Source organism: Sinocyclocheilus grahami, unplaced genomic scaffold (assembly GCF_001515645.1).
Source record: "Sinocyclocheilus grahami isolate Dianchi unplaced genomic scaffold, SAMN03320097.WGS_v1.1 scaffold103.1, whole genome shotgun sequence".
NCBI classification, from domain to species: domain Eukaryota; kingdom Metazoa; phylum Chordata; class Actinopteri; order Cypriniformes; family Cyprinidae; genus Sinocyclocheilus; species Sinocyclocheilus grahami.
Genome location: NW_015505282.1, coordinates 1306737 through 1332580, shown reverse-complemented (window position 1 = coordinate 1332580; position 25844 = coordinate 1306737). Strand labels below are relative to the sequence as shown.

Genomic DNA, 25844 nt, shown 5'->3' with positions numbered 1-25844 from the left:
CTCACGTGTTCTGATAATAATAGCTTTCTAGGACTAAACATTATTTGGATAATTGTTTTAAAAAAAAAAAAATTAAATATCTTAACACTACTGTTAGACCTACCTGAAAAACTAAAAAGCAATTTATTCAATTCGAAGGCCTGTCGTTATTTTTTATTTGTCCTATCATTATTAATTTCTTTATTTGTTCTTATTTTATTACTGACTGCTTACTTGTCATTTTTTATTCAATTAAAAGTTTGAATCAAGCTATCTCGTGCTACTGCACCAAAATTACCCCACTGTAAAATAAAAAAAACACTGAGTGAGCAAAAAATTGTAAGATAGTTAGTTATAATGGTAAACAAATAATGTTTACATATGTATAAAAGCCTACATTAAAATCTGTCATATAAATTGGTATCTTCATTAGAAATTAGCCTACTGATTGCCACCATTGATGGACAAAAATAAAATTTAAAATATCTGTATGACATTATAATCTGCAGTTCTTCCCTGCTGTACCGAATATCTATACTTTTCAAATTATCATATCGAAGTTAGAAATTCAAATATTGTGACAAAATTCATTTTGTAGAGTGCCACAAGTTTGTTAAAATTTCCAAAGGGTACCGCAACTAAAAAAAGATTGGGAAACACTGATCTAGTTCACAGAAAGTCATAGAAGGTGATGTTCTAATCCTCTTAAGCAAAGCTCACCATCAGAAACACATCAGGAACACAAACCCAGGATCAATGTGTAAACTAGAGCGACACTAATATAGATCTCCTTACACTTTTCTGAAGCACATTTTTAAAGTGTCTAACTACTATGTACTAGCATTTAAAGTTAATTATATGATACAGTGCACTAATTGTGCACATACATGTTATTACACTGTACTTATATTTACAAAATACCTGCATTTAATTACATCCATAATTACACTGTTGACTTTACCCCAACTCTTAAAATTAACTGTACCTGCCCATAACTGCAATTGTTAGCAGCAAGATTGTTTAGCGATACAACATAAGTTTGTTTTACCTAATAATTTTTGGATGCAAATACATAGCAGTTAAGGATGCCTAATAAAAAGTTGGACCAAAAATGGTTTATGCTATTTTTTTTCCATTTAGTCTTTTGCTTTTACCTATTTTACTGTCTCAACTAAAACGCATGCCAAAAAGTACAATAATTGTACTGTTTTATGTACCATACTTTTTTGTACTGTGATTATAACATGTATTGCATTGAACAGTTGCAACTCAGAAGTCCTTGACGACATATTCTCTCAATTTCTTTATAGCAACCCAATTTCAAGCAGAAGTTTGTTGCTCTCCTGAAGAGATTCAAAGTATCTGATGAGGTGAGAATTTTCTTTGTCTTTCATAAGTTGCAACAAAGAGAATTACATGTTTTCCTGAAGTTCTACACCCTCCACTCTCTACTTTGCGGTCCTGTGCTTTGTAATCAAAAAATCACTTCAGCCATGAAATTCAACCTTTATAAAAACAGCCCTGGGACTTGGTCTTTAATCTAGTAGCTGAAATGTGAGAGGAGCTTTGATTTTTGCAGTGTAAGATGTGATGTATATCTCTTCTAAAACTTAACTTACTGCTTTGCTCCGAGAGGACAAGTTATGGGGTCATGACTTACATGTTTCTAGAGCCTGCAGGCAAGATTTAAGTAGCTTTGTGGTCTCATTGTTAGAGTCTAAGCTTGTTAGTTGATAGCCGTTTAGCTCTTTGACTTCCTCGTCCTCTTGCCTTGGCTGCCACATTCCGTTATCCAAACCCTACAGGAAATGATCCAGATTTATTTGGCAATCATTCCAGCAACTTCCTGATTCAGGGTGATGACACACTTTTATTGCATTGGCAGGCTGTTCCCATGAGTAGCATTGCCAACATGGGCTTGTCAATGCAATACCTCACTTTGGGTGTGTCTCAAATATGTAGCGTATTTCAAAACACCTGTGATTGACAGTTGAAAAAATGACTTCACTTTTGGGAATATCCAACCGCAGTTAAATCACAGCTTTTCGGTTACCTTTTTTTTTTGAGAAAACATTGACCACCTTTCATAGCAATGCAAACCATACTATAACATTAATTTGATGCACAACTGAGTAAAATCACTCTTTGGTGTTTTGCTGGTTTAAGTTGGTTTAGCTGGTCTTCTGTCCTGGCCAAGTTAGTGTTAAGTTTTTTTAAGCAGGGATAGTGGAGCAAAACAATGCTAACAAAGTTTGTTTGTGTGCTGACACATTTTAAATCAGTGTCCACTTATAAAGGATGGATCCCGTTGTGAACACAATGCAGCACTTAAAGGGTTAGTTCACCCCAAAATTAAAATTCTGTCATTAATTACTAACCCTTATGTCGTTCCAAAACCGTAAGACCTTTGTTCATCTTCGGAACACAAATTAAGATATTTTTGATGAAATCCGAGAGCTCTCTTACCCTCCATAGACAGCAACACAACTGAAATGTTCCCATATCCAGAAACGTATCAAGGACAACGGCAAAACAGTCCATGCAACATCAGTGGCTCAACTTCAACGCTGTTTATGTTTAGGAGAAAATGCACACATGCATAATTTTACTCTCCAAAATGGCAGAAGAAAGTAACTTGGGGGAGAAGAATTGTTGAATAAAGTTGTTATTTTTGTTTTCTTTGCGCACAAAAAGTATTCTCGTAGCTTCACAAAATTGAAGTTGAGCCACTGATGTCACATGGACTGTTTTACCGATGTCCTTGCTACGTTTCTGGACCTGGGAACATTTCAGTTGAGTTGCTGTCTATGAAGGATCAGATTTCATCAAAAATATCTTAATTTGTGTTCCGAAGATGAACGGATTTTACGGGTTTGGAACGGCATGAAGGTGAGTAATTAATGGCAGAATTTTCATTTTTGGGTGAATTAACCCTTTAATATATAAAAAGAGTGAAATTAGCTTTTTTATCTTGGAAAAGAAGCACAATAGTGTAAATTCTTATAAATTCTCATTATTAGGATGATCATTCATATGCACCCTTTACTTTCAGACCATCTCTTATCCTCTTTCTGTTTTTCATTTACTTTTACACGATGAACTTCTTTCTGTCTTTTAGTCTCAGCTGCCTGAGGAGATGCATTTTATAGTAGGAATGGGTCATTACTGGTGATTGTACTGTCCTGTGAAAATTCTGGATGAAAAAGATTGCACTGAATGTCTGGTTTTTCAGCACATGTTGGCTTTTTAAAATGGGCAAATTATGCTCAAGTCACATTTTATTACAAAAAAACCCCATCTTATTAAGGTTTTATAGTAATTTGACATTAACTATAATATAAAATACTGTAATGTTTTTGTTTGGCATAAATTAAAGGCAGAAAATCATATACTACAATTTAAAAAATAATAGATTTTTTAAATTACGGCAATGATAATTACTGGGGGCAAATTTGTTTAAATCGTCATGAAGTCAATTTGGTTTGAAATGTGACCTGTTCATGTTCTTATGAGATTTACTTACATTTCATACATATCTACTAGAGCCCGACCGATATATCGTTTAGCCGATATTATCGGCCGATATGAGCCTGTCGCCGATATATCGGTATCGGCGAATATGCCGCCGATATGAACATTTTTGTTTACAGAACATATAACGCAGATAAAATGCGTGAATGGTGTAATTACTTAGTTTGTCCAGCAGAGCGTGCTCCATTGTTTGCTACTGGTGACATGGATGAAACGCTTTAAAGCTTAAGTCTATGGAAAACCATTGAAAATTTGAATGGCCATATCTCCTTAAAGGCGCAGTGAATCCGCACCAAATTCGGGGGATCCCTTCAGCTCGAGGAACCCTCTCGAACACGAATCGAGTGTATGACTCAAGGCCCTCTTTCAAACCAGACCACCCCCGTGTCGATAGCCCCCGGGGTTTGGGAGTTACGGGTGGTTAAATTCGCAGTCCGACGCCGACCGATCTAGCGATCCCGGGGGGCTACCAACGCGTGGAGGGGGGTGTTCGAGAGGGCTCCTCGAGCTGAAGGGATCCCCCAAATTTGGTGGAGATCCACCGGCGCGTTCGCGAAATAGTGACATACCAATACTTTCACTTCAGTAAGGAGGTCTCTTGTTCAGGCAGCAGCATTCAAGCGTTGTCTTATTCGACCGTAAGTGCCCTGCGAAGTGGACTTCATATGAAATTCTGCCATGATTCCAGTTCCAAGGGAAACGTACACGTTACATTCAAAGGGCATTAAAGTGCGCGAGACATGAATTTATATTTATTTACAGAGGTATATTATGTCACACTTCACACTTCTCTAGTAAGTTGAATCTGTGTGTGGAGACAGTAGTGCAAATCCGTGAATGAATGTTACGAAGTGAACTAAACTTCAACGGAATAAAGCTGAATGGAATTCAATTGATTTAAAGTTGAATAAACTTCAACTTTACTGTTCAGTGCACTGATGTCAGACTCATTTTGGATAAAGTTTATTGTTAAATTGTTAAATGCCCTGTATCAATCATTACATATCTTTGTCACGTCATTATAAGTGTTTGATCACCCCATTTGAGTGATCATTGCAAAAAATGTGTTTATGCATATATATTCTGTTTATGTATATACTGTATTCTATATATAGTACCAGTCAAATGTTTGGACACACGAATGGGAAAGTGTCCAAACTTTTGACTGGTACAGTACTATAATATACACAAAGAATATCAGCCGATATATCGATATCGGCCTTTTTTTACTCCCTAATATCGGTATCGTATCGACCCCAAAAAACCCATATCGGTCGGGCTCTAATATCTACATTTTATTTATATTTTGCTGGCTCAAAAAGGTCTTGGACTCAGACCCAGTTGATCAGACGCAGGAGGTTGAAGATTTGGATCTTCTGTATGACAGTCTGGAGGTTTATAACCAGATCGACAGTGGCCCAGAGATGGAGGACAACGAGAGTCTTCTCAGCACTCCCAAACCCAAATTAAAGTAAGAGTCGTGACTCATAACGCTAGTCTGATGCATATTACACACAAAAATGTCAAGCCATTTTCAAAATCACATCATTTCATGAAATTGAATCTTTGACAAATATTCAGAGACAATTAGTAGCGAGCAAACTAGATATCCTTGTGGATATATTTCACTTTGTGAAGTTCTGTAAGTTATTTCAACTTTCCCTTTTTTCCTTGGCCGTTCCTACTTCTAGATGCTCTACTCTTATTGGTAATCGTCCACTGTCTTGTTGACTCTTAGTCAAAGTGAACGACTTCCAGTTGCTCTGTCTTTGCAAATCGCCGCCAGTGTAAATGCCTCTTAAAAAACACTGAGGAAAACTTCACTGATACTGGATCGCTGACCATGAAATCCAACTCTTGGCTCTAAGACTGTTTTTATATCCTTAACGTGTGTATGTTTTCCACTCAAGGCCGTTCTTTGAGGGAATGTCTCACTCCAGCTCACAGACGGAGATCGGCAGTTTGCACAGTCAGAAGAGCCAGCCGAGAGAGCCCACCTCCACTGTATGTCTGACATTTTGAATGCTTGTATTATCAGTATTATTCTGCCTAAACAAATGCAAACACAGAACATGCCATTGTTGGTTGTATATTGTATATTTCATATAAATTTTCACAATTTTTTCCTTATAAATCTAAGCAAAGTCAAGTCAAACTCATCTGTCACAGGACAGATCATAGTCATAAATCATAAATCAGTTTTGACAAAACATGTAGTAAATACATATTGCCTTTGTGAGAAAATAGTGTAATCCCATTCATTGTCTCTCCAGGGGAGATTTTTTTTTTTATGATAATGTATAAACTTTCAAATACAGACCTAGACTCCAAGGTTGTTAACTGATGATATATGCTTTTGTAGAAGCTACAAATCAGTACGAATTCAAATTCATTAAAAAAATGTGTTTAAGTCACTATTACCATCGAAGCGGAACCAAAGCTGAAGATTTCGGGAGTGACCACCTATTCCTATAAAAAATTGCAAATGATACTGATTCTATACATTTTTAAACTTCTTATTTGTAAATATGGAAATATACACAACTTCAAATATGTGGTATATTATACCTAATTAATATATTGTGCTTTTTGATTCCATGATGTCATTCACAATGCTTCATGGGATGAGAAATTCAATCCCCTATTAAAAGAAATCTAATCTAAGCTTGTAGTGTTGTGATTGATCTCAGAGCTGCTTTGTTTGGTTCATTTCTTGCAACTCTTCATTAAAGATTTTTTTTTGCATCCCTACCCTTGTAGAAAAGAAGTGCACTTAATTGTATTGAATGTGCACTTGTTATGTACTTCAAATCTTCAAAGTATATATTTTCGCATATAATGTTAATGATATAAAAGGCCACTTAAGTGTACTTCAAGAGAGTACACTTTTAAGGACTGTTTCTTAACACTCCTCAGTACAGTTTTAATAATCTTTAAAGAAGCACACTTATTCTGATGTGTTGTCTAACATGCTATATAGCACATGTAAAACACTTGATTATAATTTATATTATAATATCAATATTATGTTTAAGCGTTAATATAATTTTAAATGTACTAAACTGCAACATAATTTTTACAAATGTGTAATTAAAATATTTTTTAAATCATGACGTACAATTTTGCAAAGTATATTTTAGACACAATTTATATTTGTTTACCGTAAATGTTTGTCAGTACATTCAGTAGCACTTTAACTATATTTCAAAGTCAATAGAAGTAATTATGAAATTGCATTTAAGATTAAGTTACAGAGATTACTACATGTCCTACAAGTCGGCCAAAAAAGTACTCTAAAGTTCAACTAATTGAATTTAATATCATTTTAAGCTATAACACATATTTTCATTTAATTGCAATTAACATGCAGTTAAGTGCCAGAAATCATTGCATTCCGTTCACACTTAAGTTCTTTTAAAATATATTGCTTCTAAAATAAGTAATAGTGTACTTCTCTTTCAGATGGGTCTGGAGGAAATGGGAAAATACTCGCAGAACCAAAGCGTGAACCCCATGCTCACTATTGTTCTTTGTTTCTGTGCGTGTGTGTGTTTGCAGGGTGGCGATCTGTTAACAGTGGATAAGAACAGGGTAATGGGTGGCAGAAATCCGGATGACCCTACAGTGGTGGACTCGGCAGCTGGGGTCAGTGACAATTTCTGCATTTCTATACATGTAACATACAGCAATTTTTACACTGCTCTCTGAAATACTGTAGAATATCGATTACTGTGTAGATATATAGGTGATGTAGTTTATTTACTTTTCTTTCTTTTCTTCTGTTGATTACTATTGGTTCTATCTGTCCCTATCAGTTCACATCTGTTTAAAGTGAAGAGTAACCATGTGTGAGTGTTTAAATGTGTTTAATACCCAGCATCACCACAATAACAGCCCTAATGAGGCACTTTTAGAGAGATGGGAGGAGAGAGAGACAGAGCCAACAAATACAGTGCATCCATGTGGGACTTGAAAATGTTGTTTATAGGCCTGTTTGTCCTATAAACTTATAGGCCTGTTTGTCATTATTTACATTTTTCATAATGACTTTTCCAAACAATTCTGCTGTCTGTTGGACAGACCAAATCGATCAAGCATTAGAGCTCATAGACAATGTCATAATGACAAAACAATGTCATGTACACAAATGTAATATTAATATGAATCATTTTTGTAAATGTTTTTTATTTTACTTTTTCAACTATTTTCTGTGGGTCAGAAATTATGTTTATTAAGAATCAGAATTATTAATGTTTATCCCTTTACATTACAAGAGTATCAGGGTTATTTTAGTATTATTTACAGTATATACTATTATAATACTTATTCATATTTTGAATTAGCTTTCATTTTAATTTTAGTTTTAGTAATTTTGTTATGTGCTTTTGTTATTTGTATACATTTTTTATATTTCTATTCAGCTTTCTTTCAGTTTTAGTACTAGTAATTTTAGTATTTAAACTTATTTCAGTTAGTTGCCCAGGCAACATTTCTCATTTTCATTTAAGTGTTCCATCTAATATTAATATATTATTTTGATTCAGATTTATTTAAGTTAACAAATAATATTTTCATAGTTGTAGTTTTAGTTAACAACAGTGGTGGATGTAGTACACAAATCAAGTACTTGAGTAAAAGTACAGTTTAATGAACCTTAATGAAATTATAAGTCATTATAACATTATAACTCATTTTTTATTTTACTTGAGTAAAAGTACAGACGTACTTGATTTTAATGTACTTAAAGGGATAACTCACCCAAAAATTAAACTCACTCCATTTCTCCAGAGGAGAGAGCAAAACAAAACACCGGCCACACATTAGAAGTACAAAATGAGGATTTGTCAAGAAAAATGTTGGATGATTTTAATATAAGCCAAGAGGAGACTGGCTTTCCTTTGCTGTTTACAAAACCTGGTTCTCGCAAGACTAGCATATTCTCACTGATAATAGCTTACACTACACCTTTGTCCTACATAATCCACTGAAACGCCACTCTCTCGTGAAAGCTAGAGATTACTGTTTGTAAAGTTTAAATATGAATATTTTTTCTTACACAAACGCATCAATTCACTTCAGAAGGCCTTTTATTAACTCCCTGGAATCTATGGAGCACTTTTTTATGATGGATGGATGCACTTTTTTGGGCTTCAAAATTTCAACAGCCATTCACTGGCATTATAAAGCTTGGAAGAGCGAGGACATGTTTTAAATAGAACTTTGATTGTATTCATCTGAAAAAGTAAAGTCATGTACACCCAGGATGGCTTGAGGGTGATAAAATCAACGGGTAATTTTCATTTTTGGGTGAACTATCCATGTTAGTATCAAAAGTAAAAAGACATGAAAAAATGCAGACATGTCTTTACTTAATTAAGATAACAAAGTACAAATCCGCTGTCCACTGGTTAACAATAACAACACTACTAATAAATATTAAACTTCAGCATCTAGCTCGTAAAATTCCAATTCATATCTATAGACCGGAATATCATATTGGAAGACTTGGGCCAGTAAGCAACCACTTAGCAACCATTTAGCACACCCCTAGCAACCACTCAGAACACCCTAGCATTGTGGTGTCAAGTTTCATGCAAGCAATCACCGGTCACATTTTCTTCAAACAATGGAAAAGTCAATTTTATCTTCAGTAGAAGAGGCTCTATCCTTCTTTCATAAGGGCCGTCCTGTTTTTATTGTTTTTGTGCGCTGACTGCTGATAATTCAAGGCTGTGGTCTGTCGCACACTTAATCAGTCCTAACAGTATCTAGTGTGTTGAAGTCACACACACACTCACACCGCAATTCTGCTTTGTGGATAAGTGGCCGTTGCCACGGCAACATGACAATTTTCACGGCCGCGCGAGCCCTTGAAGAGAGTGATATATGTTCACGTCTGATGTTTATCTCTCCACGCAGGAGCTGGTGGAGGACGAGGTGGGCGGCGGCGTGGCATCATGTGAAGCCAGCATGAGCTGGGACGTGAGTGCAGAGAAATTAGCAGGAACGGTGGGCAAACTCTGCAAGGCTGAGTCGCAGACTCTCATGTCGCCTAGGTAACACACGCGACCTTCTATTCTTGCCTTCCTGCTTTTCCTTTCTATCTGTTTTCTGTTGCAACCTCTCTCTTACTCTCAAACTCCCCTTTTTTCTGTCTGAACAATCCCCTCTTATGCAGTTTTCGCTGTTGAATTTAATAATAGTCCTAGCAGATGTTCTTACATCTGGGTGTTTCTTTAACTACATAGTAGAGGTCTACACGGGTCCAAATCCGAAGAGACCCGTAAATGTGCTACACTGAACCGACCTGGACCCGTCTATTATTTTGAAAGTTGGACCCGGGCCCATGCAGAACCGAGAAATGTCAAAAATGTACTACCCGTAACCGACGCGGACCGTCAATTACCGTATTGACCCGAATATAAGACGATGTTTTTTTCTTGGAAATACATCTGAAAAAATAAACAAGTTGCGAAAATTTAACTTTTTGTCTTGCCTAATGTAAGAAGCCTTCTCCCTTGTACCTGACTGTGATGCACACAATCCTCCTTGCCAAGAAAGTTCCATCCGTCTTATTCCTCTCTTGCCAATTGAAATGCGTAATCCACTCATTATTCCAGATTCAAAAGTCCACTTGCTGTCACGGTGACGGATGACAAATGCGACTTTGCAGTTTTGCATTTTTTGTATCTCGAGTTAACTTGCATAATAATCTAGACTGTTTGCCCATTTGGATTATAATAACGATTGCTCGTCCAGTGCCATGGCTGCTGATGTTAGCTTTACTTATTTGCTATCATCTCTGTGCTCTCTGAGCCGAGTCTGAGCAAAAATTTTAGATATAACAACAAGACGGTTCATTCATAATATTATTTAAAAAATAATCAATAATAACTCACATCACTCATGAAGGTATCCATTATCACCGTGCGTGTGCATTAACTCCACCCACCCTGCTTCTGATGACGTCGCTCGTGTTTTTGTTTTTTCACCGATTTCAAATTACCGACTCTTTTTACACTTTTCTCATCCTAATTTTACAAGTTGAAAGTTACAAAACAACACACGCACAGCACTGACTGTCTCTGATAACGGCCGGGTGTTCTCCGAGTCCTATCGACTCGGGTATTACACACAATGTTAAACAGACCCGTGACCCAAAGTAATAGATTGGGACCCAGCCAGGGACCTGGCTGACCATTTAAAATATAGCCCCGAAGCCGTACGGATCCCGGGTCGGGTCCTCGGGTCTCGGGTCCTCCGTGAAGACCTCTACTACAGATGGCAAATGTTTAGTGCGAAAACACGGTGCAAACTGTTTTTTCCATTGCATTGTGAAAAACTCTGGCCAACCAATAAGATTTGCACTTTTGGTTGACGAAAGAAATTACGAAAAATGTTTGTTGACAAGCTTTTTTCTCATGAGGAAAATGAGATGACAATAAGGTAAATAAAAGATAACTATGACAATCTCAACATGCAATATCATTGATGATAAAAACGAGACTAAAATGTAATTTAAAAAATAAAATTTTTGTTTTGTCAAAAAAATGAGTACACAAGCTTTCATGTTTGTGGTTGCCAGATATCAAGAGTTTAAATTCCCAAATCACAACTTCTCCATTAAAAGGATACATTTTATTATTATTATTATTATTATTATTATTATTATTAAAATAAACCATGTATATGAGTCCACATTCTACTGATTTGGGCTTATTGGTGAAAGTGCAGTACTTCTATTAAAATGCAAAAATACATTTCTCAAATGGCAACAGTCATTGTGGTTATCATTTTGAGCAAAATATATATATTTTTTAATCAGTGTAACCATTATACAGCATGACGAAAAAAGTTTTCATTGACTGAAACTAAACTAAAATGCTCAGACATTTAGTCGACTAAAACTTGACTGAACAAAAACAGGACAAGTTGACTAAATATAATTAACTAAATATAACTAAAAAGTAGATTTGACGCAGGACTTAGACTAAGACTAAATTAATAAATGGCTGACAAAATTAACACTACGAGCCCAGAGCTGCTGCTGTTGCATAAAACTATGATTTAGTTGACGCTCACAAACAGACTCTTGCTAAATAGAATTTGGAGCTGGCTGTGTCTTGTCTTCCTGTGACAAGTGAATGTTAAACAAAGTTGTGCAATGTTTTGCATCCCAGAGATGTGTCTGCTTTAATGTAAGCGCCACCTACTGTCAGAGAGTGAAACTGCATTTTCATTCATTTTTTTATGCACTGGTCTGAACAGACACATCTTAAAAGTGAAAATCTGACCAAATTTTTGTGCTGAATATTCATGCTGGTGTCAGTAGGCCTTTACGGAACAGTAAAATTAACAGATTACAACTTTTTTTATATATATATATCTTTTTTATAGATGCCATTATAATTTTTAAAAAAAATTCAGTAAAATGTTATTGTTTTACCATTGTCCTTACAATCTGTACAACATAAAAAAAAAATATCATAAAAAAAAAATAAGCTAAACAGTGAAATAGACAAACCATTTATATATTTATTTTATGAAAATTTAGATTAAGCTTTACACAAATTACAACTGCAGTTTTGTCCCCCCAACCAACAATTTTGCCCTTATACAATTTTATATTGAATGAACTGGTGGCAATTCATCTGTTTAGACTGACACCAATATTTGCATGCCAACGATTTACCAACAGGGTTGTTGACATTTTTTGTTTTCGCCTGCGAAAAACTCTGACCATCCAATAAGATTGGCACTACAATTTTGCCCTGAAAATTTAAAAGTCACAATGAAACCGAAGTAGCAAAACATCTTTTCTTCAATATTGTGATGTACATCAGAGTGAAATGGATATTGGGAAAAAACAGGGCAGGGACTTGGTTCTATTCATCAGTTGTTGATTGAATGGAGATGATCCAAATCCGAGCTTGCGGTCAATTGTAGAAAGGAATGGGTTTTAAGTAAACTAAAGTCTGGCATAGAATATGTCGCCAAAGAGAAGTCTGTTGATTGAATGCAGTTGCATTCACAATAAGATCAATATCATGCATTTACCAAGTAAGGTAAATGTTTATTTCATGCCGACTTTAAACCAGCGAGTGTGAAAAGTGCATTTTAAGCAAGTTTATTTTCTAAAACTCCACAGGACCGAAAGTGCTCAGTTGAAGAAACACCCATCTGTCATATTTCTCTAGTGGTCCATCACAACATCAAGTCGTCTGTTCTTCCATGTAGTTTTCTAGTTGGTTGTTCTCACAAGCCTCTGCTAGACGGCATATGTGTGTGTTTGCATTGGCTAATGAGCTCATTAAGACACAGACACTTTAGGAAATGTGGAACGCAACAGTGCATCACTGACTCGCCTCTTTTTAGCTTCTTTCTGTGGTGCCTTGGGAGGCAGAAGATGCCACGAATTGTGATGCACGATCAACTCTATTACAGTGCTACAGATCTTAGTTCGGACTGAAATAACAACCGTGAAGTGTTCCTCATCTGAGCTGAATATTGTACATTTATATCCAATCCAGCGCATCAATCACCATCTAGAAACCAGCAGACCTTTGCCTTCAGCAGGTTTTAGCTTGGTTTTCCAGCTTGCCAAAAATGTCTAGTAACCAGCAATGCTAATATGTCTTTCTCCTTGTTGGGTGGCCAGTAAAACAGACAGTAAGCTGCAGCGACGTCCGCGAAGCACATCCATGAAAGACAGACAGAACTCCAAAGCTCAGAGCGATCGCACCAGCAGCATCGAGAGCGAGACCTCGCCAGACTCCAGGCTCATCACGCAGGTTTGTGTAAGTGTGTGTTTGTGTCTGCCGGGATAAGAATAAGGAAATACTGGAAGACTGATTTGTGTATACGAGTGCTCATTTTCTGACCTGACGTTCTTCCTGTCGCAGGTCCCGAGGAAATCAGTGTATGATCAACTCAACCAGATCCTGAACTCTGACGAACATCTGCCGGAGAATATCATTCTCATTAACACTACAGACTGGCAGGGACAGGTGTGTTTTTAACACTGCTTTTTACACTGTGTGTCTGTCTAGTTTTCCAATAAAAGTACTGAAACATCCTAAAACAACATAAAATGTAATAGAGAATCAAAACTGTGTAATGAGATAACACATTTCAGAGAATTTAGCTCATATTAAGTTACATTTTTCTTACCGTATTGGCAAATAATTTCTTGTTTTAACCGTAAACCTTACTACATTTTGGTACATTTGGTATATTATGTTCCTATTATGTCTTGTAATGTTTCATCTCAAGAAAGCATATCATTTTGATGTTTTGAAAGTATTTTTCAACATTTTTAAGTGGAAAACAGAAAAAAAGAAGATTAAGAAAATGGCCAATTAAAGTAAAAAGAAAAGTAAAGAATATTACCACTTAAGAAAACTTTTTTGTGTGTGTGTGTGTGTGTGTGTGTGTGTGTGTGTATTTTAGAGTTATTCCATAAAAAGTTGGTTTTGTAAAGTCAAGTTTAAAAGATTTTTAGCAACTTCTGTAGTCAAGTAAGTAAATTATTTATGTAAGTAAGTTAGTGGATTAGTGTTAGATGTTAGTGTTTATTAGTATTCTACAATTTGGATACAATGATGCCTTCAAAGCAATATCAGAGTTATAAGAGAGTTATAATTATAAAAAGAAAAGAGGAGACTTGTCCTTGATTTACTTGTCTCAGAGTTCACTTGATTTATTGAATAGTACATTATTTTAATGAGAGATGGTTATGATGATAACAGGACTGACGCATTAACCTGGGGATACAAACTGTTTTTATCACTTGTCTTGTCTGTTTGGATTTATTTGGACATTCGTCCTTCCCCGAGGCTGATGTGTCCCGCAGGGATAGCCATTATGCACATCACAGTTGTCATAACTTGTTTTCATTCACACTGTCTCTTTAGCATTCACACTAATTCCTTCGTGCTGCTTTTTGAGCCGTGAACTCTGTTTCTGTGGCAGTATTTGAATGAGATTCTTCAGGAGCACAAGCAGCCTATTGTGTCCACCGTCTCCCCCGCAGATGTTCAGGCCGCCTTCAACACCATCGTCACCAGGATTCAACGATTGTAAGCCCCACTGTGTGCTCACAATACACAAATAAACCCTAGCACGCTTTATAAGTCAGAACATTAATCGAGTGGGTATTTCTGTGAGAACTTGAGCATGATATTTTGCATCTCTCATTTTTGTCATTGTGTCAGCTGCAACTGCAATGCACAAACACCACCCACCATTAAAGTGGCAGTGGCGGGCGATCAGAGTTACCTCAGCTCGGTCCTTCGCTGCTTTGTGGAGCAGCTCGCCAACAAGACACCCGATTGGTTGAGCTACATTCGGTTTCTAGTCATTCCTGTTGGTAAGCTGAATAAAGCATCTGAAGCCCGTCCCAAAATGATCTCTCAAAATATATGAATTTATTTGTTTTATTTTTTCATATATATATATATATATATATATATATATTGTATAATATGCTAATTACAATGGGTTTTATAGCTGTTTTTCATATGTGACCTGTGCTGCAAAATGAGTCGGAATGCTCTACTTATTATAAAACGGATAGTTCCGGTCCTTGATTCTGATTGGTTGAGCCATGTTCGAAGCTGTTGTAAAATACTCTACAAACATACACCTTTGTTTACGTTTGTGTGTTGCTCGACAACCACTTTGTTGGAACCACAACTGTTTCTGAGGAGCTGCATTGTTTGGTGGAAGAATACTTGTTTTTATAAATATCATTACACTTTATTTGCTCTGTTTTATTCTGTGAAACCTAACTACGTATATCGAATAACCGTTTTATAAAAGCAATAAACCCTGTGAAGCCATGGTTTACAGTGAAATTATAACAGCTAAGGGTGTTAGCTTCGCTTCGCGTCTAACAACGCCCCTTAGCTGTTATAAATTCACTGTAAACCATGGCTTCACGGGGCTTATTGCTTTATTTTATAATAGTAATAATACAAATTTTGAGCTACAGGCAAATTTTTGATTTTGGTCGAATTTGAGGTTTTCACAAAAATGTGTTCATTAGGCCCTCGTCTAGCAATCCCAATGCTCCAAATAGTAATTAAACATCTAAAAGTATCTTTATTTGTACATTTTCTGGGACGAGTTTTCTTCTCGCACTGATTGACATCCGTAGCGCATGCATAAAGACGACAGACACCGACGGCACACAGTCCCCATAAATATACAGAAATACACAGAATTACAGTATTGATGCAAACATAAACTGTTATGCCTTAAGTGAATGTTTGGGGAACTGTTGGGGAAAAACATCGGATGTGTAACATTATATTAGATGCACTATGTCTTAATATAGGCGTCTGTCACAATGTTAATCAGACAATAAAAGAGTGAATCACTCGCTGCTCTTGATTGAACTGCTTTTGTAGTTTTAATAATCAGTTTATTTGTAATAAACACAAGTGATATACTTTTTGTTTTTCGTACTTGAATGTTTTTGTTTAGATGTAAAATGACAAAAGTAATACACTATACACTTGATTCTTTCTTATATTTGTTTTTGTTTTTTTGCATCGGTTCTTATTTATGACAACAAAGTGTGTGTGATTTTTAATCTAGTAATGATTATTAAGAAAAGAAGTGGGGGGAAAGATGTAATGTTGCTGGGGTGATTTTGCTTTGGATCCTTCAGAAAACGTTAAATCAGTTTTTCTCTAAATTGACTTTGCTGACTTCAGACAGGTGTAGCTCAAGTCATTTTTCGTCCGATTCCAACAAAATCATACATCCTTTTGAAGGTCTTTTAATAGAGAATGTACAAATAAAAATAACTCATTGTGACTCATTTTGCCAGGACGGGTCACATATACACCTCCCTCAGTAAAACTGTATGTTTCAGAAAAACATAAAGACAGATTTTGTGACAAATCTGTTTTGGTGGCTTAATGGGAGGATTCACTCAATTCAATTAAAACATGCATTATGTTCCCAGTAGAGTTTGCACCCAGCTGCAGGGATTATTTATGCGTCAGTTTGTAGTCCTATTTGGTGTTTAGTGAGTGTTTATTTTGGACTTTGGTCTGATGTGAAAGGTATATCTTCAGTGTGAGCAAAATGTACTTTGTTTTTGATCAGGTTGTCATCCACTGGCTAAGTACATCTCAACATTTGACAGCAAGTTCAGTAACATCTTCATGGACACCGGATGGAGGGACGTGTTCGGGAGGCTAGAAGCTCCTAATTCAGGTTAGCGTGTCTGCTAATATGGGCTCTTCAGATGATTTCATGCCTTTGTTGTCTGATTTGATGCTGGTACTTAATGCGTGCGATGTTTAAAACTTTCTACAGATAATATTGATGTGGCCGGTCGTGTCTCGCAATATCTGTCTGGAGCCAATCTCTCCCACCAGTTCCCTATTTCTGAAGCAATGCTCACCTATAAACAAAAAAGGTATGGTCTTGTGTATGTGTGCTTGAGAATATCTGATTAATGATGTGGCATGTTTCAGTTATGCTTAAATGTAGTGTATGTTTGTGCACCATCTGGCCAAAATACAGTTGTATAAAGTGTGTCGTAAACCCAGAATGTACTGAAAATCATCATTGATGATAACAGAAAAGTACAATTTTGCAGATACACTGCAGCAATGAGAATTTAAGCAATAAATAAAATAATCTTAATGGACCTTAAATGCAAAACCTTGTTTGTTTTAATGCAAAATAAAAAAAATTATTTGTTTTGTTTTTGACATTTTATAAGATCTCTATGAATTACTATGGGTATCATAATCATTATCGCCAATTAGTCAATAAAGTAGATCAAACAATCAGCTGCACTTGCATTTTCTTTTTTTTTGTTATGTCACTCGTTTGTTTGATCTGGTTTTATTTTGTCATTGAGAAGTGGGCGTGTGTTGAGGATGGCGCAGTAACCGTTATGCTTTGGTCTTTTGTTTTTGCCTTCAAGGAAGAGAAGTTTGTATTTTGATTTTTACATCAGGTACCTAATCGTGTGTTTGGGTTGACGTTTTAATGTTTGCTGTGGTTTAAATCGCTCATGCTCTCAGTATGTTAACCTCACACACACACCTGTCTGCGTGACTACTAGTTTTTGCTCACTGTGTGCTTTGTGTTCATGATTCAGTCTTTTGTGTCTTTAACTGATTTAGTTTGGTTTGAGTTTGACAGGTTTGGAGATAAGAGATGGTGACAAACTTTGAAAAGAGACGAGTGTATTAGGGTGGTTAAAATGTGGTAACTGAAAGATCACAGGTTCATACCTGCAAGTGTTTATATGCAAAATGTTATGATTATTTTGATTGAATTTTTGTTACTTGCCAAGTTTCTCAATTCTCAATTTCATTAATGTGATCACCTTATTAATAGTAAATTTGATTTTAGCTGCTTGCTATTAAAAAAACAAGCATGGTAGTTGCCTGTGTCCCAAAGCGTTGGCTAAATGCCTTCTTATAAGAACAGGCTTTGGAAGGATTTGGGAATAAAAGGAACGAAGAATCCTGTTTTTATCACTTGCAGACTGTGCTAAATTAGTCCTGTGAAAAACAAATATCCATATAATGGATGAATAACGAAGTACACGCACACACTGACTGGAACATAAATCTGTGATAGTCTGAAGAAGGAAGGAAAAAGGAACCAATTATCACTTTGAAGCAGAACAAACTAGAGAAAGATGAAGGGAGATATACAGAGAGAAACCCAGGGGTACAGAACGTGATAAAACACCTATAGAGAGACAACTAAGAGAAATTAATGAAGTGAGAATGGAAAGCAGAGATTGTTATGGTGTATCATCAGACCACATTAAAATATCAACAATAACTCCAAACCCATCATTTTACAATCATATTAGCTGACGCATCAGAGCAGAGCCTAAAATAAACGTTAAACAGTGTTCAGAACCCATTTTATTTCTGAAATGTTGTGTATTACATGTTCTAAGTGAAATAGGACATTCAGCGAGGAAAATAAATGTAGGGCGGAACTTGATTTCACTCTTTGAGAATTGATAAGATGTTCTTGAATGCGCATTTTACAATTTTGTTTATGCCCCTTGGCCAAGCAAATCAAAAGTCTCAAAGTTTCTAATTTCCAAAAGCGAAAGCGTTTAATGTTTGAGAAGTTTGCTGAAGTCAAAGTCATGCGGTGTGACCAATTAAGCATGCAGGGAAAACAAATAAAACAGGAAATCATGTCATAGAGAGATTTACTTTTTGTACAAGTCAATAAGTCTCTTAAAATACCAAATAATTATTAATTAAATAAATGTGATGTCATGTGGTGCGACTCTAAACAAAAAAAAAGTGTTGTTTTAAAATGATGAATTACTATTTTAAAGTAATGATTAAGTTGTATTCAATGTATAAAGGAATATATTATAAAATATTTTTAAATTCTTAAAAATGGCAGAGAACCTGGCACATGTATTTTAAAAGAGGAAACTCTTATGGTGTGTGCATACCTAAAGCAAAGTGGATATTTGCATCGCGTTATCGCTCTAGATTACTCGCGGGATGTTTTTCGTGTCACTTGTGCAAATTAAAACATCTCGTAATGCTCTCCTCCATTTTCTGATACAACCGCCAATTCAGTTCGCGTTATTCACGTCGCGTCATGAATTCGCATAATTAATTATTTGTGCGAGTAGATTACAAACAAAGTCAAATTACTTTATATGTAATCTACGGAGCCCCGCACATAACATGCAAGAAAAAATAAATAAATCGTGCGCACGATTTACTAATTCGTTCCCTCGATGTACTAAAACGTGCACACGATTACTATTTTGTTTCCTTGATTTGCTAAATCGTGTTCACAATTTACTAATTCGCTCTCTCGATTTATAATTCACGTGCACGATTTAGCAAATCGAGGGAACAAATTCGCAAATTGTGTGCATAATATATAAATCGAGGGATCAAATTCGTAAATCGTGCACCTAATATATAAAACGAGGGAACGAATTCGTAAATCGTGCGCATAATATATAAATCGAGGGAACGCATTCGTAAATTGTGCGCACAATATATAAATCGAGGGAACGGATTCGTAAATCGTGCGCACAATATACAAATCGAGGGAACGGATTCGTAAATCGTGCGCACAATATATAAATCGAGGGAACAGATTCGTAAATCGTGCACACAATATATAAATCGAGGGAACGGATTCGTAAATCGTGCGTACAATATATAAATCGAGGGAACGGATTCGTAAATCGTGCGCATAATATATAAATCGAGGGAACGAATTCGTAAATCGTGCGCACAATATATAAATTGAGGGAACGAAATAGTAAATCGTGCGCACAATATATAAATCGAGGGAACGAATTCGTAAATCATGCGCACAATATATAAATCGAGGGAACGAAATAGTAAATCGTGCGCACAATATATAAATCGAGGGAACGGATTCGTAAATCGTGCGCACAATATATAAATCGATGGAACGGATCTGTAAATCGTGCGCACAATATATAAATCGAGGGAACGGATTTGTAAATCGTGTGCACAATATATAAATCTAGGGAACGAAATAGTAAATCGTGCGCACAATATATAAATCGAGGGAACGGATTGGTAAATCGTGCACACAATATATAAATCGATGGAACGGATCTGTAAATCGTGCGCACAATATATAAATCGAGGGAACGGATTTGTAAATCGTGTGCACAATATATAAATCTAGGGAACGAAATAGTAAATCGTGCGCACAATATATAAATCGAGGGAACGCATTCGTAAATCGTGCGCACAATATATAAATCGAGGGAACGGATTCGTAAATCGTGCGCACAATATATAAATCGAGGGAACGAAATAATAAATTGTGCACACGATTTAGCCTACTATTTTTTCCCTGCATGCCATGTGTGGGACTCCATAGTAATCTACTTGCATGAATAATTTATTTTGCTTTTGGTGTGCTCACACCATTAAAAGATATGAACCCAGTTAGTGGAGTTTGTGGGTTCAAGGTTTCAAATTTTTTAAGTTTTATTTGAGAACTCAAGTAGATGTCTGGAAGCAGAGAGCTTTCTCAGTTGTGATTGGTCATGGTACATGTTGGTCAGACATCCCATCTAAGTAGATGATTCTTGACCTAAAAAAGCTGCAATGTGGATCAGACTCTATGTTTATAGTCAAGTCCGGCTACAGGAGACAACTCGGTGCCGGCTCTGTTTTTGTCAATTACAATCGACTAAGTTCAGAATCTTGGAAGTTCCTTGTGTTCTGGTTTCTTGAGTGTTGGTGAGCAGCTTCTGTCAGTTGTAGATGACTCTTGGGAGGAGTCACGGAAGATTATATAACAATGAGTTCAATAATGAAGCGCCCCCATAGCCTGCAGCCTTACACCCCCCTGATTGGTGGAGGATGTAAGAAGCTATCCCAGTGTCCTCTCATGGCATGAGCCCTCACACTCTCTGTGGCCTCACAGCACTCTGTGTCACACTATCTGATCTGACACCCCCATTCTCACCCCCCACACCCCAGCGACTTCACACGCATTTCTCAGACCATCCGCCCTCACTGACAGCTTAACATTACACATCCTGTCAGCCCTGTGCTAACCATTCCCTCCTGTTTGACCTCCACAGCCCTGACGAAGACTCCTGCCAGAAGTTTGTCCCATTCATTGGGGTGAGAAATGCTTTCTCTTTCATTTCCTCTCTGTTGTTGTTGTTGTAAAGTGTCAGCGGCACTTTCCACAGATATACTTGGTCGTCCCATTACAAAAGCAATAGAGGCACATATCCCATGTTTGTTCTAGTGAGAAATGTGTTTATATGTGTATTTCTTATATTATTTTAATTATAAATAAATTTTTGACAGCACTAATATATATATATATATATATATATATATATATATATATAATATAATATAATATATTAGTATCTCATTCAGCCTAAAAAATGTTTAGCAGCAGTTATCCAGCAAAGTTATCTACTTTTATAAAATGTTGTTTATGTAAGGTTTATTACAGGAAAATAATGAAATCTCTCAAATTTGTATTCAGAGATAACAATTTTGGCAACAAGAATTTTTTATGTTTCAGGCTTTTGTTCTCCACTTTTAACAATTAACAAACCATTATTAGCACTAACAATATGTTTTGCAGTTGTAAGAGTAGAAAACAAGATTTTACACAGCCATCATTTGTGAATTTTATGTTACCTTTTATACCAAAATTGTTAGTTGTGTAGAGAAAATTATGTACCAGTTACTGTCTATTGTATATACTATATAATGAAATATTTGAAACATTGTACATGTATTGTGTAAAGGCACATTTCAGATATGCTACATTTCTTTTACATTATTGTAACACCTTGTCATGATTATGTATGACATTATACATATGTATGCATAATGTGTACATATCGTTAATGTGATAATATGTACATTTCCAGTTATCCTCTATAAAAACAAATATGGTTTTTCAAACCAATTTTATATAAAATCGCATTGATCAAGAACAAGACGTTAGAAAACACAGTTGTTATGATTAGCGGTTGGTTCCATCATGTTAAAAATGTTTAAGTCTTGAGCATTGCACTGTGCACAGTGCTGGATGTATATTGGGGGTATTCTGTGCATACGGAAAATACTACAAAAATGTAATTTAGGATTCGGATTTTCTTGCAGTTGGTGAAAGTGGGAATTGTGGAGCACAGCTTATCTACATCAGGTAGGTTTTGCTTGAGTCAGGAACACAATGAACACAATAACAGCAGTGAAACATGACTGATGTGCGTTTCGTCTGGCAGTGGACTCTGATGACGCAGTGATGGTGGGCAGTGTGAACATGCTCTCCTCACCTCCAGCACAGACGGCAACACCGTACGGGAAAGACATGACCTCCACCCCTCCGTCATCCCCCTCCGTTTCTGCCAGTCTCTCTGGAGCAGGGTACGTATGCGACAATATATATCGCAAGGAAAAGAGCCTGAGGATGAGTCTAACATGACCATTCATCCCTGTTGCCAAAGTTATTCCAAGACAAAAATTAAGTGTTACCAACTTTAGTGCAAAGACACAACATAATGTAAACCATTTCAATGAGAAATGTGACCCTGCAGCACAAAAGCAGTGTTAAGTCGCTGGGGTATATTTGTAGCAATAGCCAAAAATACATTGTATGGGTCAAAATTATCAATTTTTCTTTTATGCCAAAAATGATTAGGATATTAAGTAAAGATCATGTTCCATGAAGATATTTTGTACATTTCCAACCATAAATATATCAAAACGTAATTTTTGATTAATAATATGCATTGCTAAGAACTTCATTTGGACAACTTTAAAGATGATTTTTCTCAATATTTAGATTTTTTTGCTCCCTCAGATTACAGATTTTCAAATAGTTGTATCTCGGCCAAATATTGTGCGATCCTAACAAACCATACATCAATGGAAAGCTTATTCATTCAGCTTTCAGATGATGTATAAATCTCAATTTCAAAAAATTGACCCTTATGACTGGTTTTGTGCTCCAGGGTCACAAATGAGGTTGGAAATAGAAATGTATCAAACAATGATGCATTGATAAATCAACGTGAAACCTCTTACTGTACATCTGCTTCACACTTCTATCTCAAACGCAGTTCTCCAGGCACCGGTGGGGAGGTGATGGGTCTTCAGGTGGACTACTGGACGCTACAGGGTGCAGAGAGGAAGAAAGAAGGTGAGAAGAGAGACGTGTTAATTAAGAACACACTGAAGAGCAACTTCCGCTCGCTGCAGGTTTCGCGAATCCCCAACGGAGGGGAGCCTACACCCCCTCCTGGAATGGCCATGACCGTTGTCATGAAGGAGAAGAACAAAAAAGGTGTGTTAAAATGAGCTGCTGACTCGTAAAGCTGCGAATGTGGTTAATTTGCTTTACATGTGGTTTCCTTCTACTCTCAGTGATTTTCCTGAGCAAGAAGCTGAAAGAGAAGGATGTGGACTCTAAGAGTCAGGTGATAGACAGCATCAGCAGACTCATCTGCACCGCTAAACACCAGCACACCATGCTGAAGGGTAAACCAACACGGACACAAACCTACACAACCCTCAGTATATAGTGAAGTTCAAGTGAAAGTGTAATTTGTTGGATGTACTCTACTGCCAACCTGTGGTAACTTGTCTAATTGTGTTGTGAAACGTTGCATGGGTCCTTATTGTGGGATGTAACGGGTTTCTTTTATAATAATAGCTCAAGTTTGGGGTCAGTAAGAGATTTTTAAGAAATTAAAACTTTTATTCACCAAGGATGCATTAAATTGACCGATAGTGTCAGTAAAGATTATTATAATGTTACAAATAATAAAAATATGGTTCATTTGAACTTTCTAATCATCAAGACATACTGAATCACGGTTTATTAATTACAACTGTTTTCGACATTGATAATAATCAGAAATGCTTCTTGAGCAGCAAAGCAGCATATTAGACTGATTTCTGAAGATCGTGTGACACTGAAGACTGCAGTAATGATGCTGAAAATTCAGCTGCGCATCACAGAAATAAATTACATTTAAAAATACATTACAATAGAAAATAGTTATTTTAAATTGTAATATTGTTTTACAATATGACTGTTTTTACCATATTTTTGATCAGATAAATGCAGCCTCTGTGAGCGTGAGACTTCTTTCAAAAACTGTAAAAAATCTTAATGACCCCAAAGTCTTTAACAGTAGGCTATATCAAAAATACTACATTTCAACATGTAGTGCAGTTATATGTTAAATTGAAACAATCAAGAAATTTGGTTCAATCCAAAGTCCTGTCATGAAACTCTAGATGGCAGTCTGATAGGTCAAACTCAATCTGACATAATGGCATCATTATCACTATAGCACTGGCTGTAGCAGTTGCAGCACACTTCAGAAACCCTCCACCTCCCCCAGCTCCACCTGTATTGATCTGCTACGGGGTGATCATGTATGCTATGGGGGTTATTCATATATGTTATATGTGCAGTAGAGGACGACCGAAATGGGTTTTTCTCTGGCCGATGCCGATATTTAGAAATCAGGGCAGCCGATAGCCGATATATGATGCCGATTTTTTTATTAAACGAAGTATAAGCCTTTCGGAAAGTCTATTTGTGGCGGTCAGTTTCGATATTGTGACGAGCCGACAGCTCAATGTATGGGAAACACTGGACACTGCTATAAGTCAAATGGACATTGTCATGTACATTGCATGCCAGTCCCTCCTAGAATTGTCATGACAGAAATATGATTAAACATATTTTGGTAATATTCTACTACTAGATTTGGTGAACTGAAAATCTGGATAAGATATGATTGTAGTGTGTTTTTATAGTAATTCTGTATTTTCTATTAGATATATTATTGTGTGACTTCTCACAGCAGTCATTTATATTGTCGTCTTTGTCTCTGCAGTGTCCATCGATGGCGTCGAATGGCACGACGTGAAGTTTTTCCAGCTGGCCGCACAGTGGCCGACTCACGTGAAACACTTCCCTGTAGGAATCTTTGGCTACAGCAAGCCAATGTGACCTGTTGTTGCTTCTTCAGTGCGAGGGGAATTTACAGATGGGGATAAAATAGACAAATGTGACCCTGGAGCACAAAACCTTAAGTTTTAAGTCACTGGGGTATATTTGTAGCAATAGCCAAAAATACATTGTATGGGTCAAAATTATAAATTTTTCTTTTATGCCAAAAATCATTAGGATATTAAAGGGGTGGTTCACGTTTTTTTTTCTAGGCTTGATTGTGTTGATGGGGTGCAGTCTAACATGTGTTAATTTAAAAACACATTATCTGTCCCTTCTCTGAGAAATGCACTGATCATTTCCTTCTTTTATGAAGCCCCTCCCTCGGAAATAGTCGATGGGCTCTGATTGGTTAGCTAGCCCAGTGTGTTGTGATTGGCTAAACCGCCTCTAGCGTGCGTCTAAGCCCGCCCCTCACCTCAGTGGCATGTGCTCCGGTTGTATTGTAAACAATGGCATAGTTAATATCGCTTATCAGTTTGAGCCCGATTGAGAAGCAGAGGATATTATTGAAGAGGATCGTGCAGAACCTGTGCAAGCACAGCTTTTAATGGTAGGACTATGTTTTTTGTTTGTTGTTGTCTCATACTTTTAGATACGCTGTTATTTGTAAATGCTACTGCTTATGTTAGCTTTTAATATACGGTTTTATCCTGACTAAAGCTTTAATACAGTACGGCAACTGCACGTGCATTCATGTTTAACACTTCTCATAGCTATGTGAAAATAAGTGTATAATTGGAACAGTTCATTGTTGGAGCTGAGCTGAAAGAGAGAGAGAGATGCAGAGCGTGTGCAGAGCAGGGAATGCG

General features: G+C 36.5%; 1 protein-coding gene across 4 annotated transcripts in view; it reads left to right on the top strand.

Annotated features, from left to right (window-relative positions):
* The window catches only part of LOC107588448 (phosphofurin acidic cluster sorting protein 2-like), a 73354-nt gene extending 48210 nt beyond the window's left edge, over positions 1 to 25144 (top strand). The window contains exons 8-25 of one of the 4 annotated variants that reach the window (XM_016276541.1): positions 1290 to 1349; positions 4833 to 4981; positions 5421 to 5514; positions 7069 to 7155; positions 9430 to 9566; positions 13169 to 13307; positions 13413 to 13517; positions 14482 to 14588; positions 14724 to 14878; positions 16627 to 16737; positions 16840 to 16942; positions 17459 to 17491; positions 21116 to 21158; positions 22167 to 22209; positions 22289 to 22430; positions 23126 to 23349; positions 23430 to 23543; positions 24917 to 25144. In XM_016276541.1, the coding sequence (XP_016132027.1) occupies positions 1290 to 1349; positions 4833 to 4981; positions 5421 to 5514; positions 7069 to 7155; positions 9430 to 9566; positions 13169 to 13307; positions 13413 to 13517; positions 14482 to 14588; positions 14724 to 14878; positions 16627 to 16737; positions 16840 to 16942; positions 17459 to 17491; positions 21116 to 21158; positions 22167 to 22209; positions 22289 to 22430; positions 23126 to 23349; positions 23430 to 23543; positions 24917 to 25032 (1962 nt within the window). In that variant the 3' untranslated portion in view covers positions 25033 to 25144. The remainder of the gene's footprint in view (positions 1 to 1289; positions 1350 to 4832; positions 4982 to 5420; positions 5515 to 7068; positions 7156 to 9429; positions 9567 to 13168; positions 13308 to 13412; positions 13518 to 14481; positions 14589 to 14723; positions 14879 to 16626; positions 16738 to 16839; positions 16943 to 17458; positions 17492 to 21115; positions 21159 to 22166; positions 22210 to 22288; positions 22431 to 23125; positions 23350 to 23429; positions 23544 to 24916) is intronic. The other 3 variants (XM_016276542.1, XM_016276544.1, XM_016276543.1) reach the window with 3 other exon arrangements.
* The last annotated feature ends 700 nt before the right edge of the window (positions 25145 to 25844 follow it).